Source organism: Mesoplodon densirostris, chromosome 1, assembly GCF_025265405.1.
Source record: "Mesoplodon densirostris isolate mMesDen1 chromosome 1, mMesDen1 primary haplotype, whole genome shotgun sequence".
NCBI classification, from domain to species: Eukaryota; Metazoa; Chordata; class Mammalia; order Artiodactyla; family Ziphiidae; genus Mesoplodon; species Mesoplodon densirostris.
In genome coordinates this window covers 200,358,849-200,378,484 of record NC_082661.1, presented here as the reverse complement: position 1 = coordinate 200,378,484, position 19,636 = coordinate 200,358,849, and the positions used below count along the sequence as shown (strand labels likewise).

Here is a 19,636-nt window from a genome sequence, read left to right as displayed (position 1 = left end):
GAAAATTCAATAGTCTACAGTTTTATTTATAATTTAACATAAAGCTAAAGATTTTCTCCTCTGTTGTAAGTTTAAATGGATTTTCTTCTGTTTTGTTAAAAAAGCAAATCAATGATATGACATTTATAAAATAAAGGTTAGCCATTAATATGATGCCATAGAAGTCATAAAGAAGGAAAAGCAAGTTAAACAGGTAGTCTCAAGGAGAAAATCTTCCTCTGTTTCCTGGAATTAGAATATTTAGCATTGTGTTCTGTGAATTTTTTTTTTATTATTATTTTTTTACTGAGACTCACAAGTGCAAAGTAGGTACATTCACTGTTTATTTATACATATCAGTAGCCTTTTATAATTCCATCTTTGCGCTGAAGTTTAAAACAATGTGCTTTTGTAAAATATCTAATTAAATATTAACTTTTAAAACAAACTTTTCAAAGAAATGATGTTCAGATTTTAGAAAACCATATTAAATCTTCTTCCTATTGTACTTTGAAGTATTCGTTGAAAGAAAATTTATCAAAGCCCATTGTCTGAATCCTATGCTAAATAAAGATATAATTAAGTTAAGGAGAAAAGCAGTGTAGTCTCACAATTGCGTTACCAGAGCTGCATAATCTCCTAGATAGGAAACATCTGCCAGGTTGCTGGTTAGAAGCTCACATCGTCCAAAAAGTATTCCATCATAGATCACAGTCCAAGCCACTGGGGTGTGGAAGTAGCAATAAAGTGCGTTCTTTATTTAGATGTAAACTGCCACGACCTATATTATATCATTTCTATCACTTGGCTAGAGTAGAAAAAAGATAATTTAGTATAGTCTAATGCCTGACAAATAATACACTTGAGATTTTCTCACCTAGAAAACTTATAACCATATTTTAGTAACACCAAAACTTACTTAACATTCCTTCTAAGGAAAGTGACTCAGTTTCTGCCTGTCACAGTTGCAAATGAATCTGCTCTCTGCCTCTGGGAATACTGATGATGAGAGGGGAAATGTAATGAATCAGAACCATAAAAGCAACCAGAATTCTACCTCGACAGCATTAGTGTACAAAACTCTTATGGAGACCCAAATACCACATCAGACTGTCTCAGAAAGCATCAAAATCCAGTTTCCAACTGTGATTGAATTTGCCAATTTCTTCTAAGGTCTATTCACAGTCAGTATTCATTGGAATATCTTGAAATTTTCATAGAATAATCCAGTTTCACCCTGATAAGCAGATATGCATATTAGATGAGGGAAGGCTTACTACTACCCCTGGTCCCAACAAGATTTAGTATCAAATTCTTTTATTGCCTATTTCCTGTTTTAGTTGTGATGACTAATTAATAAAATTTGGTGCAATGACTTTCGCTTGAGAAATCATCCTGTCTTGAGTAATAAAAATCTATATAAATTCACGTGCATATACTCTACTTTTGTAATTTATAATAATAGAGCTTATCATTTCCAGGCACAAGACTTAGCATTTCCATGGCATAAGCATGGATAGTCTGTAGGAATAGTGAATCGTGAGGGAAGTTAAATGGAATTTGGAAATTGGAGAGATTTCCAGGGCATTATTACTCAGAAAAGATACATTAAATAAAGAAAACGGAATTCAATATATTCATCAGTAGTTCACATCTTGAGTTTATATCTCTCTGCATTATTTTTATGTGAAAGCTTTGTGATCTATTGTCTATTTTAGCTTCTGACATGAAGATAAATTTCCAAAACTGTTCTCCTTTTACTTTGAAATATCTGTATCCAGCAGAGCCACACAAATGAGAACTGGGAGATATAGCAGTTATTAAACCAACAACAGTCTAGAGCCAACTGAGATTGAAGCAATACCAGGACTGAGGTTCCATGTAGATCATCTGTTGTTATTGTTGTTGCTGTTGTTTAAAGGCATAGGTGAGGGAGAGTGAAAATCAAGGGATTTTAGTCTGAAAGATGAAAATTTTCCAGTTTTAGAAGAGTGGTTGGAGATCATAGATTATATTCACATATTTTAAGATTATTATTTGGATTAGGGAACAGAGTAATTCCTGTTTAGATAATGGAGAGAAGTTCCAGAGAGTCAGCTGTGATGTGGAATGCCTTTCTAAGTGGTTTCAGCAGTGAAAAGGATTGCCCAGTGAGTAAGCTTCCCTCATTGGAAAAAATTTCTTAATTATATATATAAATACAAGATACAATATAATATTATGTAAATATAAAAAAAGAGCTTTCCCTATATATATTTAATTCCAATATATAATTTATATATGCATATATGTATATAATTTATATATGTATATATTTATACACATACTTATATATGTATATGAATATAATTTATATATGTATATACATATATAATACATGATGATACATAACTAACATTTATTGAGAACTTACTATGTACCAGGCAATGTGGAAGGCTCTTTACCAGGCCTAATCCTTTTACATCTTAAAAAAATTTTACATGATAAATACTGTCTATCATCCACATTTTAGAGGATGAAAAGAAAGATGGAGTAACTTGGCCAAGGTTATACAATTAGAAAGCAATGGAGTTGGTTCTGTAGCAGAAAAAAATGAGTTTCTGGACTTCCCTGGTGGCGCAGGTTGAGAGTCCACCTGCCGATGCAGGGGACCCGGGTTCGTGCCCCTGTCCAGGAAGATCCCACATGCCGCAGAGCGGCTGGGCCCGTGAGCCATGGCCACTGTGCCTGCGTGTCCGGAGCCTGTGCTCCGCAACGGGAGAGGCCACAACAGTGAGAAGCCCTCGTACCTCAAAAAAAAAAAAAAAAAAAAAAAAAAAAAAAAGAGTTTCTGCCAGAGATAACATAGAAGAGATTTTTTTTTGCATTAAATAAAAAATAGAAATAGAAGTTTTCTAACTAGCAGATAGGTTTGTGGCAGAAATAGCCTTTTCCAAATGTTTGAATGGATGCAGGCAAGAGAAAACTTGCTTACTGAGTTTATAGCTGTATAGTTTTTACCTATCTCTCCCACAATATCTATAAAAAATAGATACATGGTAAATAACAACTTAGACTGGCCACTTTGGTCAGTATGATAAGAATATTTGCAATTCAAAAGCAAATACCATTTCAGAGATTTTTTCCCCCCTTTAATCAAGTTACTCACAATACCAACCTCCTGTGAAACAGATATTATCTGGAATTACAAATGCATTAATAATAAAGGGATGCACAACTGTTTGCTCTATCTTTCCCTGATATTTTTGCATGTCACTTGCTTTCCTAAAATGGAAGCAAAACTAATTTGCTTCTCTGGGTATGCTATCACGTTCAAAGCTGTAACCATTTCTTTGCAGTGATCACTCTGTTTAGATGTTAATTCAAACTTTGGAAACTTTGAGTTTAACCTGACTGAGATTTTCACACTGGAAAGAATCTTATGAGGAATTCTGTAAGGTTACTGCCAAATTACAAGATGTAATTTGAAGAGTAACTGGAGCAAAATTATAGTGTGCTGCTGCTATCCTAATGCCTTTCCCTATTTGTTCCCCGTCAACTTCCCTTATTCTTCTAGGTTATTTTCCCCCATAAGAATGACCTATGTTTCTTTCTGAGTTTTAATAGGAACACGTGAGTAACCGAGTATAGTTAAAGAGAGATTTCACTTTCTTGCTTCCCCATTTTGCCCCTCCCTGAGTATCCTCTGCCCTAGCTTCCTGGTTTTAAGTTCTGGATCATAACTGGCAATAGCAGAGAGACCACTGTAATTGCACCTTGAATTCCAGGTTTCTTTTGATTCACAGTCTCAGAAGAAGTGTCACCTCTTTAAGTCATATTGTTCATTTCATGTCAAACCACCTTGTTTTGAAAGCCAGCATTTCTTACCATTATAAAGCAACTGCACTTATGAGGATAAGACAAGGTTTCCAGTTTAGAAGCATGCTCCTTTGATGGGAGTCAATGAAAGTGAACCAGCATATTCCAAACACTCATTCTTGGACTGGCATTTCACTTCTGGAAATTTATTCATATTTATAAATAAGAGTGAGTGTGTTTTATAAAAGAAACCCTTTCTTCTGAGGCTGCTGGCAGCTCAGCTTTTCTTGTTTTTTCTCCAAGTATAGTATACAAAAGAATGAAAGAAAAGCCAATTTGCATGTTTCCCATATTAACACAATCTAAAATAATTTACAATACAAATCAGTAGGATTCTAGCAGATGAATGCAAATGAGACCTTTTAAATCAGAAACTAAATTAATCATTGAATTATAATTGCAAAATAATATTATCATACATTAGGTGGTATTGAGTGGCATTGTTAGTTCAGTTACATAGCAGAGAGGGTCCTGACATTCTTGTGTTCTTCCCATCCACTGTTTTAAAGCACTGTAAGACTGGCCTCTTCTCCCGTCAGCAAAAGGTCAGAGTGTTGCTCCATGGCATGGGTAGGCAAGTATTTTCGTTTATTTGCTGTTCTATTCCTGTCGTCTTGTTTATCTTCATTTCATTTTTGTTTTCAGTTGACATGTGGTCAGTAGGGTGCATCATGGGAGAAATGATAAAAGGTGCAGTGCTGTTTCCTGGCACTGATCGTATCCTTCTTAGCAGCCAGTGGTCTCTATGGGTATCATTCTCAATCAATTCATTTTGGTGTCCAATACAATACGATGATGGTATATTCTCACTGCCCTTAGAGGGGTTCTGGAGACTCCAACGTCAAATGTTTACCAGCTGGCATTATGGTAGGATAACCTTGTCTCCTAGCAAGATCTTATGTGGATAATACAGTATCAAATATGGAACATTCAACATGCTATCAAAAGGTCTGCCTTAATTCAGTCCTATGAAATTAATGACAGTGATATACTCTTTACTTTTTATTGTAGATTTTTAAAAATTAAGTTATATTCATAGCTAGATAATAAATGACAAAATCTTTTAGTTTAAGACTAAATATTTATGCTTTTATATCATAAGAATATTCACTTGGCATGGAAATCTTTTATCAGTTAGAGTTATGTGTACTCACAAATGTAATAGGTTTATTATTAACACATAATCAGAGAGCATTCATATGAATTTCATTTTTAAATTGATCTTCTAAAATTATTTTTCTCATTTACTTAATTTCTAGGAATCATAGCTCCATTCCTGCTCTTATTTTCTCCACATTATTAACAAGTACAATAATTAAAACCTCATTAATAGTAATGATTATATGAAATATCTGAAGAGACCAAATTTACATCACTTGAATAAGTAAAAGTGATCCTCTCTTAAGCAGCTAATAATTAACAATTAAAGATTCTAGAGGTTCTGCAGTATTAAAAAGATATGGATAATGTGATTTAGTATACGGGTTTATAATAACTTATTTTCTTTAGTTAGTTAAATATCCTCCTACATGTAGTCATTTATGAAAATATTATATCCTCACCATACTAAAGATAAAATGATCATTACTTAAATGATAATTCAAAAACAAAATCAAGCATATAGTAATGGTGTTTTAAAGTATAATTAAAGTAAATCTAATTACTAATATTATAGCCTAATCATATTATAATTAGCCATTTGCTCTGAGGATTAATATATCACATATATATAGTTGCATACATATATTCTCTGTATGTATTAAAGGACCAGTTTACAAAATGACCAAGTTAGGCACTCAGTTTTTGTAGAATAAAAAACTTAACCTGAAATGTTTTGTTTAGTTAAAAATAAAGCTGCACTACTTTTAATTCTATTCTTACTAAAAACTTTTGTCTAGTTTTATATATGACACACATTTATTTCTAAAAAAAATATGTCTATATTGCAGTATTGTCTCCTACATATGCATTTTACTAAGTAGCATCTATAAATTTGCCACATTCATGTTTATGTTAATGCTCTTTAAAAGTATGTTGGTGTGAAAAAAACTAAATTCCTTCAGATTTTAAACAAACAGGATTTCTTTGATTCCCAACGAATTATAAACTTGAGTTTGGCCTTTGAACATGAACATGAAACAGTTATTAAGTTTTGGCTAATATTAGACATTTGATAAAAATAGACTCAATCTGTTAACTCTGTACTCTTTGATTTTTCAGAAGTTCATTGTGCTTGAATAATTGATGACTGAAATGAATTATTTGCCACCTGTAAATTAAAATGATTGATTTTCATTATTTTTCCTAAATTTTCTATTAAAGAAAATCAAATCAGATTTCCACAACTGAGTTACTAAGTGTGGATTAACATTTCTTAGAATCCATTTTTTGGAAGCAGTTGCTTGGTTATCATTTCTTAACTTGGGTGTCAAAATCCCTTATAAGTAAGGCTTTGGGTTGCTGCTAACGTTAAAAAGTCTCATATTAGATGTCTTTTCAATACTTGAGCTTGATATTTTTATATTGGGTCATTTCTGGAGCATTTGTGTAAGGATACATTTGTAAATTTTTTGAAGGGCAAATGGGAATTATTTTCGAAAGCATCTTCTCTCATTGTAAGATGTGGTCTTTTCACGATTTCAAACATGTAGGTAAGTTTAAATCAGTACTTTTCAAGCAAACAAATTATGAACACTGAGTATCATAACATTAAGCTTTTAAAATGAACGACATTACTTATTTTTTTTTAAATTCCCTATTATTAAATATGACTTTTCTGGAAGTGGCAATAAAATCATATCTATATCTATTAGATATATAATATGTATAGTATACATCTATACAATATACCATAGGGGGTCATATTATTTTTAATCAACATATCCTTATTTATATGAAGACATTCCCAAAGTAAATGATTGATAAAAGTCCTTGCAATATGAGCTATGCATATATTCTTAATATATAAAATAACTCAACAGCAAAGCTTAAAATATTAATAAGGTCTTATGCCCTTTATCTTTTATGCCTAAACAAAGTCAACACAGTATTTTTAGCATTGAGAAATTGATACCCCAAAACATTTCATTTATATGCTACTTTATTAATAGATGTATTTTAAGATACATACTAATTGAATTTTATTCAAATTAAATGTGCTTAACTTTCTGCAGAAGAGTCAGAATTCAACTATTGAGATACTTTTCTATTGGGGTATCTCCTAATGAATTTCACCCTGGCAGACAATTTTACTTTAAAAATTACAAAATATTTTATATTACACAAGTGAATTAATGTTAAATTCACAGCTTTTGAAGAAGATCAATAAAATGAACGAACATATACTACCACTCAGGTTAAAAAGTAGAACATTACCAATACCTTTGAATTTTTTTGTGTGCTCCTCCTCAATTATATCCTTTCTCTTCCTCAGAGGACACCACAGTCCTAAAGATATGTTTTTACAATCTCCTTGACTTTCCTTACATTTTTACCACATTCATACTTAACCCTAAGCAACATATTATTTAGTTTTATCTGTTTTACATATTGTACTATCATTATTTTGTGACTTGCTTTTTTTGTTAATATTATATTTTTAAGATTTATCCATGTTGATGAATCAGAAATAGTTCATTCATTTTCATTACTGTATACTATTCCAGTCTATGAGTATTCTACAATAAATCCATTCTCCTATAAATAGACTTTGGAATAGATTGAGTTTTTGTTTTTGCTTTCATAAACAATGAATATATGTCTCCTGGAGCACATGGACAATGTTCTTTATGATAAATGCATGGCCTCATAGGTGTGCACATATTAAACTTGACTATGTAACATCAGATTGATTTCTAGAGTAAAAGTATATAAATGTAAGTGTCTACTCAACATCCTCACCAACTCTTGATATTGTCAGATTTGTTTTTAAATTTGTTAGCAATCTCTTGGATATAAAATCCTATTTCATTGGATCTTTTATTTACATTCACTTTACAAGCATCTTGTCCTGTTTATTGGCCATTAGTATTTCCCCCTTGGTAATATGTTTAAAAGTTTTTTTTAAACAATTTTTTTCTATTGTATTTTAAAAAACAGATTAGTAGGAGTTCTTTATTTATTCCAGTACCTAATCTTTGTCCATTTTATGTGTTGCAAATATCTTCTCCCTATATTTAGATTATTTTCCCATTTTATTGTATAGTGATTTTAGAATTTGGCAAACTGTTTTTATTTTATTTTTTATATTTCATGTATTTTTATGTCTTGTTTAAGAATTCTTTGATGCCTTTATATTCTCTTGTAATTCTGCTGTGAATGTTTTAAAGTTTAATCTCTTATATTTAAGCCTTTAGTTCACTTGGAAATGATTTTTGTGTATGATGTGAAAGAGGGATGTCAGTTCCATTTACTGACTAACTTATTATTTCTTCATTGACCTATAAGTTTTCACATTTAGCGGGAAAGAGTATTAGATTCTGGGCTCTATATTCTGTTCCACTGGCTTGTATGTCTATCTCTATACCACGACTACCCTTTCTTTTTTTTTTTTTTTCCAACGTCTTTATTGGAGTATAATTGCTTTACAGTAGTGTGATAGTTTCTGCTTTATAACAAAGTGAATCAGTTATACATATACATATGTCCCCATATCTTTTCCCTCTTGCATCTCCCTCTCTCCCACCCTCCCTATCCTACCCCTCTAGGTAATCACAAAGCACCAAGCTGATCTCCCTGTGCTATGCAGCTGCTTCCCACTAGCTATCTATTTTACATTTGGTAGTGTATATATGTCCATGCTGCTCTCTCACTTTGTCCCAGCTTAACCTTCCTCCTCCCCATATCCTCAAGTCCATTTTCAAGTAGGTCTGTGTCTTTATTCCAGTCTTGCCCCTAGGTTCTTCATGACCATTTTTTTTTTAGATTCCATATATGTGTGTTAGCATACAGTATTTATTTTTCTCTATCTGACTTACTTCACTCTGTATGACAGTCTATTGGTCCATCCGCCTCACTACAAATAACTCAAATTTCATTTCCTTTTATGGCTGAGTAATATTCAATTATATGGGTCAATATATGGGCCACATCTTCTTTATCCATTCATCTGATGATGGACACTTAGGTTGCTTCCATGTCCTGGCTACTGCAAATAGAGCTGCAAAGAACATTGTGATACATGACTCTTTTTGAATTATGGTTTTCTCAGGGTATATGCCCAGTAGTGGGATTGCTGGGTCGTATGGTAGTTCTATTTTTAGTTTTTTAAGGAACCTCCATACTGTTCTCCATAGCGGCTGTATCAATTTACATTTCCACCAACAGTGCAAAAGGGTTCCCTTTTCTCCACACCCTCTCCATCATTTATGGTTTGTGGATTTTTTGATGATGGCCATTCTGACTGGTGTGAGATGGTATCTCATTGTAGTTTTGATTTGCATTTCTCTAATGATTAATGATGTTAGGCATCCTTTCATGTGTTTGTTGGCAATATGTATATCTTTGGAGAAATGTCTATTTAGGTCCTCTGCATATTTTTGGATTGGGTTTTTGTTTTTTTTGACAGTGAGCTGCATGAGCTGCTTGTAAATTTTGGAGATTAATCCTTTGTCAGTTGCTTCATTTGCAAATATTTTCTCACATTCTGAGGGTTGTCTTTTCATCTTGTTTATGGTTTCCTTGGCTGTGCAAAAGCGTTGAAGTTTCATTAGGTCCCATTTGTTTATTTTTGTTTTTATTTCCATTTCTCTAGGAGGTGGGTCAAAAAGGATCTTGCTGTGATTTATGTCATAGAGTGTTCTGCCTATGTTTTCCTCCAGGAGTTTGATAGTTTCTGGTCTGACATTTAGGTCTTTAATCCATATTGAGTTTATTTTTTTCTATGGAGTTAGGTAATGTTGTAGTTTCATTCTTTTACATGTAGCTGTCCAGTTTTCCCAGCACCACTTATTGAAAAGGCTGTCCTTTCTCCACTGCATATTCTTGCCTCCTTTATCAAACATAAGGTGACCATATGTGCATGGGTTTCTCTCCAGGTTTTCTACCCTATTCCATTGATCTATATTTCTGTTTTTGTGCCAGTACCAGGCTGTCTTGATAACTGTAGCTTTGTAGTATAGTCTGAAGTAAGGGAGCCTGATTCCTCCCACTCTGTTTTTCTTTCTCAAGATTGCATTCTCTATTTGGAGTCTTTTGTGTTTCCTTTCAAATTGTGAAATCTTTTGTTCTAGTTCTGTGAAAACTGCCAGTGGTAGTTTGACAGGGATTGCATTGAACCTGTAGATTGCTTTGGGTAGTATAGTCATTTTCACAATGTTGATTCTTCCAATCCAAAAACATGGTATATCTCTCCATATATTTGTAGTATCTTTAATTTCTTTCATCAGTGTCTTATAATTTCTGCATACAGTTCTTTTGTCTCCTTAGGTAAGTTTATTCTTAGATATTTTAATCTTTTTGTTGCAGTGGTAAATGGGAGTGTTTTCTTAAATCTCACTCTCAGATTTTCCATTGTTAGTGTATAGGAATGCGAGAGATTCCTGTGCATTAATTTTGTATCCTGCTACTTTACCAAATTCATTGATTAGCTCTCTTAGTTTTCTGGTAGCATCTTTAGAATTCTCTATGTATATCACCATGTCATCTGCAAAGAGTGACAGCTTTACTTCTTCTTTTCCAATCTGGATTCCTTTTATTTCTTTTTCTTCTCTGATTGCCTTGGCTAAAACTTCCAAATCCATGTTGAATAATAGTGGTGAGAGTGGGCCACCTTGTTTTGTTCCTGATCTTAGTGGAAATGGTTTCAGTTTTTTGCCATTGAGGATGATGTTGGCTGTGAGTTTGTAATATGTGGCCTTTATTGTATTGAGGAAAGTTCCCTCTGTGCCTACTTTCTGGTGGTTTTTTTTTTTTTTTTTTTTTTTTTTTTTTGCTGTACGCGGGCCTCTCACTGCTGCGGCCTCTCCCGTTGAGGAGCACAGGCTCTGGACACACAGGGTCCGCGGCCATGGCTCGTGGGCCCAGCCGCTCCGCGGCATGTGGGATCCTCCGGGATCGGGGCACGAACCCGTGTCCCCTGCATCGGCAGGTGGACTCTCAACCACTGCGCCACCAGGGAAGCCCGTGGTTTTTTATCTTAAATGGGTGTTGAATTTTGTCAAAAGCTTTCTCTGCATCTATTGAGATGATCATGAGGTTTTTCTCCTTCGATTTGTTAATATGGTGTATCACATTGATTGATTTGCGTATATTGAAGAATCCTTGCATTCCCAGGATAAACCCCACTTGATCATGGTGTATGATCCTTTTAATGTGCTGTTGGATTCTATTTGCTAGTATTTTGTTGAGGATTTTTGCATCTATGTTCATCACTGATATTGGCCTGTAGTTTTCTTTTTTTGTGGCATCTTTGTCTGATTTTGGTATCAGGGTGATGGTGGCCTCATAGAATGTGTTTGGGAGTGTTCCTCCCTCTTCTATATTTTGTAAGAGTTTGAGAAGGATAGGTGTTAGCTCTTCTCTAAATGTTTGATAGAATTTGCCTGTGAAGCCATCTGGTCCTGAGCTTTTGTTTGTTGGCAGATTTTTAATCACAGTTTCAATTTCAGTGCTTGTGATTGGTCTGTTCAGATTTTCTATTTCTTCCTGGTTCAGTCTCAGAAGTTTGTGCTTTTCTAAGAATTTGTCCATTTCTTCCAAGTTGTCCATTTTATTGGCCTAGGGTTGCTTGTAGGAATCTCTCATGATCCTTTGTATTTCTGCAGTGTCAGTTGTTACTTCTTTTTCATTTCTAATTCTATTGATTTGAGTCTTCTCCCTTTTCTTCTTGATGAGTCTGACTAATGGTTTATCAATTTTGTTTATTTTCTCAAAGGACCAGCTTTTAATATTATTGATCTTTGCTATCATTTCCTCCATTTCCTTTTCATTTACTTCTGATCTTATCTTTATTATTTCTTTCCTTCTGCTAACTTTGGGGTTTTTTGGTTCTTCTTTCTCTAATTGCTTTAGGTATAAGATTATGTCGTTTATTTGAGATGTTTTTTCCTAAGGTAGGATTGTATTGCTATAAACTTCCCTCTCAAAACTGCTTTTGCTGCATCCCACAGGTTTTGGGTCATCATGTTTTCATTGTCCTTTTTCTAGGTATTTTTTGAGTCCCTCTTTGATTTCTTCAGTGATCTCTTGGTTATAAAGTAGTGTATGGTTTAGCCTCCATGTGTTTGTATTTTTACAGATTTTTTCCTGTAATTGATATCTAGTCTCATAGCATAGCTTTCAGAAAAGATACTTGATATGATTTCAATTTTCTTAAATTTACCAAGGCTTGATTTGTGACCCAAGATATTATCTATCCTGGAGACTATTCCATGAGCACTTGAGAAAAATGTGTATTCTGTTGTTTTAGGATAGAATGTCCTATAAATATCCATTAGGTCCTTTTTGTTTAATTTATCATTTAAACTTTGTGTTTCCTTATTTATTTTCATTTTGGATGACCTGTCCTTTGGTGAAAGTGGGGTGTTACTATGATTGTGTTACTGTTGATTTCCCCTTTTATGGCTGTTAGCATTTGTCGTATGTATTGAGGTACTCCTCTGTTGGGTTCATAAATATTTACAACTGTTATATCTTCTTCTTGGATTGATTCCTTGATCATTATGTAGTGTCCTATCTTTGTCTCTTGTAATAATCTTTGTTTAAAGTCTATTTTGTCTCATATGAGAATTGCTACTCCAGCTTTCTTTTGATTTCCATTTGCAAAGAATATCTTTTTCCATCTCCTTTCAGTCTGTATGTGTTCCTAGGTCTGAAGTGGGTCTCTTGTAGACAGCCTATGTACAGGTCTTGTTTTTATATCCATTCAGCTAGTCTATATTTAATCCATTTATATTTTAAGTAATTATCGATATGTACATACCTATTACCATTTTCTTAATTGTTTTGTGTTTGTTATTGTAGGTCTTTTCCTTCTCTTGTGTTTCCTGCCTAGAGAAGTTCCTTTAGCATTTGTTGTAAAGCTGGTTTGCTGGTGCTGAATTCTCTCAGCTTTTGCTTATCTGTAAAGGTTTTAATTTCTCCATCAAATCTGAATGAGATCCTTGCTGGGTAGAGTAATCTTGGTTATAGGTTTTTCTCCTTCATCACTTTAAATATGTCCTGCAACTCCCTTCTGGCTTGCAGAATTTCTGCAGAAAGATCAGCTGTTAACCTGATGGGGATTCCCTTGTGTGTTATTTGTTGTTTTTCCCTTTCTGCTTTTAATATTTGTTCTTTGGATTGAATTTTTGATAGTTTGATTAATATGTGTCTTGGCATGTTTCTCCTTGGATTTATCCTATATGGGACTCTCTGTGCTTCCTGGACTTGATTAACTATTTCCTTTCCCATAGTAGGGAAGTTTTCAACTATAATCTCTTCAAATATTTTCTCAGTCCCTTTCTTTTTCTCTTCTTCTTCTGGGACCCCTATAATTCTAATGTTGGTGTGTTTAATGTTGTCCCAGAGGTCTCTGAGACTGTCCTCAATTCTTTTCATTCTTTTTTCTTTATTCTTCTCTGCAGTAGTTATTTGCACTATTTTATCTTCTAGGTCACTTATCCATTCTTCTGTTATTGATCCCTTCTAGAGAATTTTAAATTTCATTTATTTTGTTGTTCATCACTGCTTGTTTGCTCTTTGGTTCTTCTTGGTCCTTGTTAAATGTTTCTTGTATTTTCTCCATTCTATTTCTAAGATTTTGGATCATCTTTACTATCATTATTTTGAATTCTTTTTCAGGTAGACTGCCTATTTCCTCCTCATTTGTTAGGTCTGGTGGGGTTTTGCCTTGCTCCTTCATCTGCTGTGTGTTTTTTTGTCTTCTCATTTTGCTTAACTTACTGTGTTTTGGGTCTCCTTTTCATAGGTTGCAGGTTCGTAGTTCCCATTGTTTTTGGTGTCTGTCTGCAGTGGCTAAGGTTGGTTCAGTGGGTTGTGTAGGCTTCCTTGTGGAGGGGACAAGTGCCTGTTTTCTGGTGGATGAATCTCGATCTTGTCTCTCTGGTGGGCAGGTCCACATCTGGTAGTGTGTTTTGGGTTGTCTGTGGCCTTCTTATGATTTTAGGCAGCCTCTCTCCTAATGGATGGGGTTGTGTTCCTGTCTTGCTAGTTGTGTGGCATAGGGTGTCCAGCAGTGTAGCTTGCTGGTCGTTGAGTGGAGCTGTGTCTTTGCGTTGAGATGGAGATCTCTGGGAGAATTTGCTGTTTGATATTACGTGGAGCTGGGATGTCTCTTGTGGACCAGTGTCCTGAACTTGGCTCTCCCACCTCAGAGGCAGAGCCCTGACACCTGGCTGGAGCACCAAGAGCCTGTCATCCATGCGGATCAGAATAAATGGGAGAAAAAAAAAGAAAGAAGGGAAGAAGAAGATAAAATAAAATAGTTATTAAAATAAAAGAGAATTATTTAAAAAAATTTAAGTAATTAAAAAAAGAAGAAAGAAAGAAGAGAGCAACCAAACTAAAAAACAAATCCACCAAAGATAACAAGTGCTAAAAATTATACTAAAAAAAAAAAAACTGATGACAGAACCCTAGGACAAATGGTAAAAGCAAAACTATACAGACAAAATCACACACAGAAGCATACACATACACACTCACAAAAAGGGAAAAAGGGAAAAAAATATATATATATCATTGCTTCCAAAGTCCACCTCCTAAACTTAGGATGATACATTGTCTATTCAGGTATTCCACAGATGCAAGGCACATCAACTTGATTGTGGAGATTTAATCCGCTGCTCCTGAGGCTGCTGGGAGAAATTTCCCTTTCTCTTCTTTGTTTGCACAACTCCTGGGGTTCAGCTTTGGATTTGGACCTGCCTCTGCCTGTAGGTCGCCTGAGGGCTTCTCTTCTCTGCTCAGACAAGACGGGGTTAAAGGAGCAGCTGATTTGGGGTCTCTGGTTCACTCAGGCCTGGAGGGAGGGAGGGTTACAGATGTGGGGCGAGCCTGCAGCGGCAGAGCCTTGGGTGATGTTGCACCAGCCTGAGGCGCGCTGTGCATTCTCCCGGGGAAGTTGTCTCTGGATCCTGGGACCCTGGCAGTGGCGGGCTGCACAGGCTCCCCAGAAGGGAGGTGTGGAGAGTGACCTGTGCTCGCACACAGGCTTCTTATTGGCAGCAGCAGCAGCCTTAGTGTCTCATGCTCGTCTCTGTGGTCCACGCTGATAGCCGCCCCTCGCGCCCTTCTCTGGAGCTCCTTTAAGCAGCGCTCTTAATCCCCTCTCCTCGCGCACCAGGAAACAAAGAGGGAAGAAAAAGTCTCTTGCCTCTTCGGCAGCTCCAGACTTTTCCCCGGACTCCCTCCTGGCTAGCCGTGGTGCACTAACCCCTGCAGGCTGTGTTCACGCCGCCAACACCAGTCCTCTCCCTGCGCTCCGACGGAAGCCCGAGCCTCAGTTCCCAGCCCCACCCGCCCTGGCGGGCGAGCAGACAAACCTCTCGGGCTGGTGAGTGCCGGTCGGCACCGATCCTCTGTGCGGGAATCTCTCCACTTTGCCCTCCGCACCCCTGTTGCTGCGCTGTCCTCCGTGGCTCCGAAGCTTCCCCCCTCCGCCACCTGCAGTCTCTGCCCACGAAGGGGCTTCTAGTGTGTGGAAACCTTTCCTCCTTCACAGCTCCCTCCCACTGGTGCAGGTCCCGTCCCTATTCTTTTGTCTCTGTTTATTCTTTTTTCTTTTGCCCTACTCAGGTACGTGGGGAGTTTCTTGCCTTTTGGGAGGTCTGAGGTCTTCTGTCAGCGTTCAGTAGGTGTTCTGTAGGAGCTGTTCCACATGTAGATGTATTTCTGATGTATTTGTGGAGAGGAATGTGATCTCCGCGTCTTACTCTTCCGCCATCTTGAAGCTCCTCCTACCCTTTCTTAATGAATACAGATGTACACTATACACGTATAAGGTAGGGTAAATATCCAACTTCTTTGTTATCTTCAGAAGTAGCTTAGTGTTTAATGAACTGTTTCTCTTCCTCAAATATTTTAGATTGGCTTGCTAACTTCTGTAAAATGATCCCTATTGGTATTTATATTGGAATTGTATTGAACGTGTAGTTCAATTTGTGGAGAATTGCTGTTTTAATTCAGACAATTTTTATCCTTCTCCTGAATGCAGAAGAATCTTAGCACATGTTCATAATTTAGATCATTACTATACCAATTTACATATACTCTCTATGCCCAGTATTTTAATTCTCTTCTTTTAGCCTCATAAATTGACAATATTATCATTGGATTGCATACAGGTAGAGTTTCTTTAGATTAATCCTTCTGATTATCATTTTCTTGGTTTATCATTATTTCTTGCAATTTGGTCCTTTACTTTGAGATTATTTTCTTTCCTTCTGAAGTACATCCTTTAATGGGAGTCTTTGACAATAAAACTCTGTTTTTTGATTAGTGTTCCCTTACTTGAAAGAGAGCTTTGTTGAATTTTAGATTGACAGCTATTTCTTTCAGCATTTTAGAAGTGTTATTCCACTGGCTTTTTGTTTTCAATATTACTGGTGAATAATTAACTGTCAGTGTGATAGTCATCTTTGGGCATAGTCTGTCCTTTTTCTTGGTCTTTGGTTATCTGCTGTTTCTCTCCTATGTGACTAGGTTTGTATTCCTTTTTATTTATCTCTTGGGATTCACTGTGTTGCCTGAATTCCAGCCTATCTCCAATTCCTGGAATTTCTCAGCTTTTATTTCTTTGAATACCTTCTCTCCACTATTCTTCACATTATCTCCATGAAAAAACTGTAATTGGACATAAAGTAGACATTCAATTATTCATCAAATATTTTTGAGCACTTACTATGTGCTTATATCTACAGATATGTAAGTAAACAAACTGATGAAAATCCTTGTCATCATGAAATTTAAAATAGAAGCACAATATATTAGAAGGTGATAACAGCTAAAGGATAAGAGGGATCAAAGTGCTAGGATGGGGAGGGGTTGGGGTTGTCTTCTTCCTTTTTGAGTTGAAACATAAAAAATTTTATCAAGTATGCCTCATATAGCATTTTCTTTTTACCTCATATAAACTTCATTGTCCCTTCTTAACTTTTTCTTATACAGTGTTATACCCAGAAATGGATGTAATCTTTTAGGAAGGGTCTCATAGAGCAGAGTACAGAGTCACCAAAACTCCTGTTAAATAGCATTCTGTATTTCTTTTAGTGTTTGGAGCTGTTTGTATGAGCTCTTTTGTTTAAAGTCATTTTACATACCAATTTTAAAAGACCTTGACATTTTTCAGCTACAAAATACAGAGGTCAGTTTAAATGATCTCCAAGACCTCTTCCAGTTTCAAAATACAGGTAGAGTCAGATCTAGCTTTTGTGAGGCCAGAATATCATGCAGTTGGAGGTGGATGTTATGTAAAAAAAAAATTAATATTACAAATACAAAACTAGGCACATAGTTTTGCAAGGGACCTGTACAAATGAGTGGCCCCAAAGATTAACCTTCAATAGCTTAATGAAAATTCTACATTGTGACACATATTAATGTATATTAGATTTGCTTATATGTGAAATATCTCTCCATTTTTTGCTTTTAAGTAAATATAGATTACAATAATAAATAGATTTATAAGATGAAATAGGTTATACTGAGATGCATATACATCATGCTTCAAATATCAGCCTTTGGATATTTCATGTCCCACAGTACTCCATGAGCAATCTGCTGCCAGTGAACAAAAGCCTTTAACTCAAATTGTCAACTTTGAGTTTTTCAATGTGTTTTGGCTTGTAATATTTCCTCTTCCTGTGCTCATTTATAATGAAAACAGACATTAGTTACAATTGTGCATTAAGTTATCTATTCATATTTCATATTACTAGAATTTGAGGGAGACTTTTGAGAGGAAAATGACATTTTCAAATGAAAAAAGAGTAAAAATATTTTTAAAGTAACAAAACAACTCAAGACATAACCATGAAAATCTGAATCCAGACCTATGTCTTATGAATATATATATATTTCTATCCTGATTTTTACAATGTCCTCGGAATTGAGAGTTCTTTTGAGAACAAAGTTTATTATAGAGCAATATGGAGTAACTACTGGAAAATAAATTGGCAAATATTTTGAACTTTATATTGAATAGCTTTTATACTTCACATGAGTAGTACCCCATATAATATGATATTATATCACCCCATATACATCTATGATAGCAACATATAAATTTGATCTTTCCCTAGATGTTTATGGGTAGAACTCCTCTTTCTCTGCATGGAGCCTACTTGTCATAATTTCCCATGGTCTTTTCAGGAAAGTGACGTGGGGAAAAGGAACATATATTAGGATTTTTCTTTCCCTGAAATATTTCCAAGTTGACAACCCCTAAGTTTTCCATAGCAAATAGGTCTGGAATAATCTTTTGGTGAAATTGACCCTATTCTAATTTGTGCCATAAAACTGAAACAGGTTAGTACTTTATTCTTAAATCTGGGCTTAGTAATTCACAAGAGATTGTTAGTATTTCTCAAATAGAGTCCAGGGGCCATCTGGATTGCAATTACTATTGGTGTTTCTTAATGATATCATCTCAGGTGTATACACTCAGAATCTTGTAGATCAGTGGGTAGAGGAGAGTGATCTGTATTTTTATAAGTTCCCTATGTTATGAATATTCAGTTTGGGAACCACAGTTTTATATCATTATGCCTAACACATGACATGCATACCTCCACTTCCTTATTGCAGACATAAGTGCAGGGCTAACATAAAGCCACACAATAATACACAATGCAGTGCCAAAGGCAGCAGTTTGGCTTGCAAAATTAAGTAGCCTCTCCTGGAAATTTTCTATACAGACAATGCTCTTAAACAATATTATCTTTAAAAACATAGTTAAGAATTGGGGGCCAAACACTGATATTCTTTAAGTTGCAAATAGATGTCAGAAAATTTTTGCATAGAATATTGAATATAAGACTTAGGGCAGAGTAGACAGCAAGTCTGAATTCATGATGCTGTCAACTCTGGAAACCATATTCACCATAACAAAAAGTAATCAATGAAGAAAAAAACATGAAAAGAAGATACAGTAATTCAAAGGGCATAGTAGAATGAGGTCATTAAACAACACTTTATGATTCCACTTAGTAGCTTCTGAAAGCTTAATGTGCATTGTGTAAATTATGATCCCCAATACCCAGAAAATAATAAGAAAATAATGTATGAGTAATTTCATACATTAGGTTCAAGGCAGTTTGTTACATATTTTAGAAATTTCCTCAACCAAGGAAGTTAACGTAAAAGGAGGACATTAAATGTAAATTCTTGGCTAACTGAAAAGAATTAGCTGGAATAATTTTTATTAAATTTTATTTATTTTTAAATTTATTTTATTTTTGGCTGCATTGGGTCTTCGTTGCTGTGCATGGGCCCTTCTCTGGCTGCGGTGAGCAAGGCCCACTGCAGTGCGTGGGCCTCCACTGAGGTGGCCTCTCCCATTGCGGAGCACGGGCCCCAGTAGTTGTGACACGCAGGCTCAGCAGCTGCGGCTGGCAGGCTCCAGAGCACAGGCTCAGCAGCTGTGGCACACGGGCCCAGTTTCTCCGTGGCATGTGGAATCTTCCCAGACCAGGGCTCAAACCCATGTCCCTTGCACTGACAGGCAGACTCCCAACCACTGCACCACCAGGGAAGTCCTGGAATAATTTTTAATCTTAGCATTTCATATAATCATTTTTACAATCCATACTTATTTTGATTCGTTCTTCTATTACAATACTATTTATTGAAGACATTAATA

The 19,636-nt window shown here is 35.4% G+C and overlaps 1 protein-coding gene across 3 annotated transcripts in view; it reads left to right on the top strand.

Annotated features, from left to right (window-relative positions):
- MAPK10 (mitogen-activated protein kinase 10) overlaps positions 1–19,636 on the top strand; it is a 189,572-nt gene that overhangs the window by 116,470 nt on the left and 53,466 nt on the right. The window contains exon 8 of one of the 3 annotated variants that reach the window (XM_060093479.1): positions 4,483–4,554. The exons of the other annotated variants lie outside the window; for them this stretch is intronic. Coding sequence (XP_059949462.1) covers positions 4,483–4,554 — 72 coding nt within the window. The remainder of the gene's footprint in view (positions 1–4,482; positions 4,555–19,636) is intronic. 3 annotated transcript variants of the gene reach the window in all.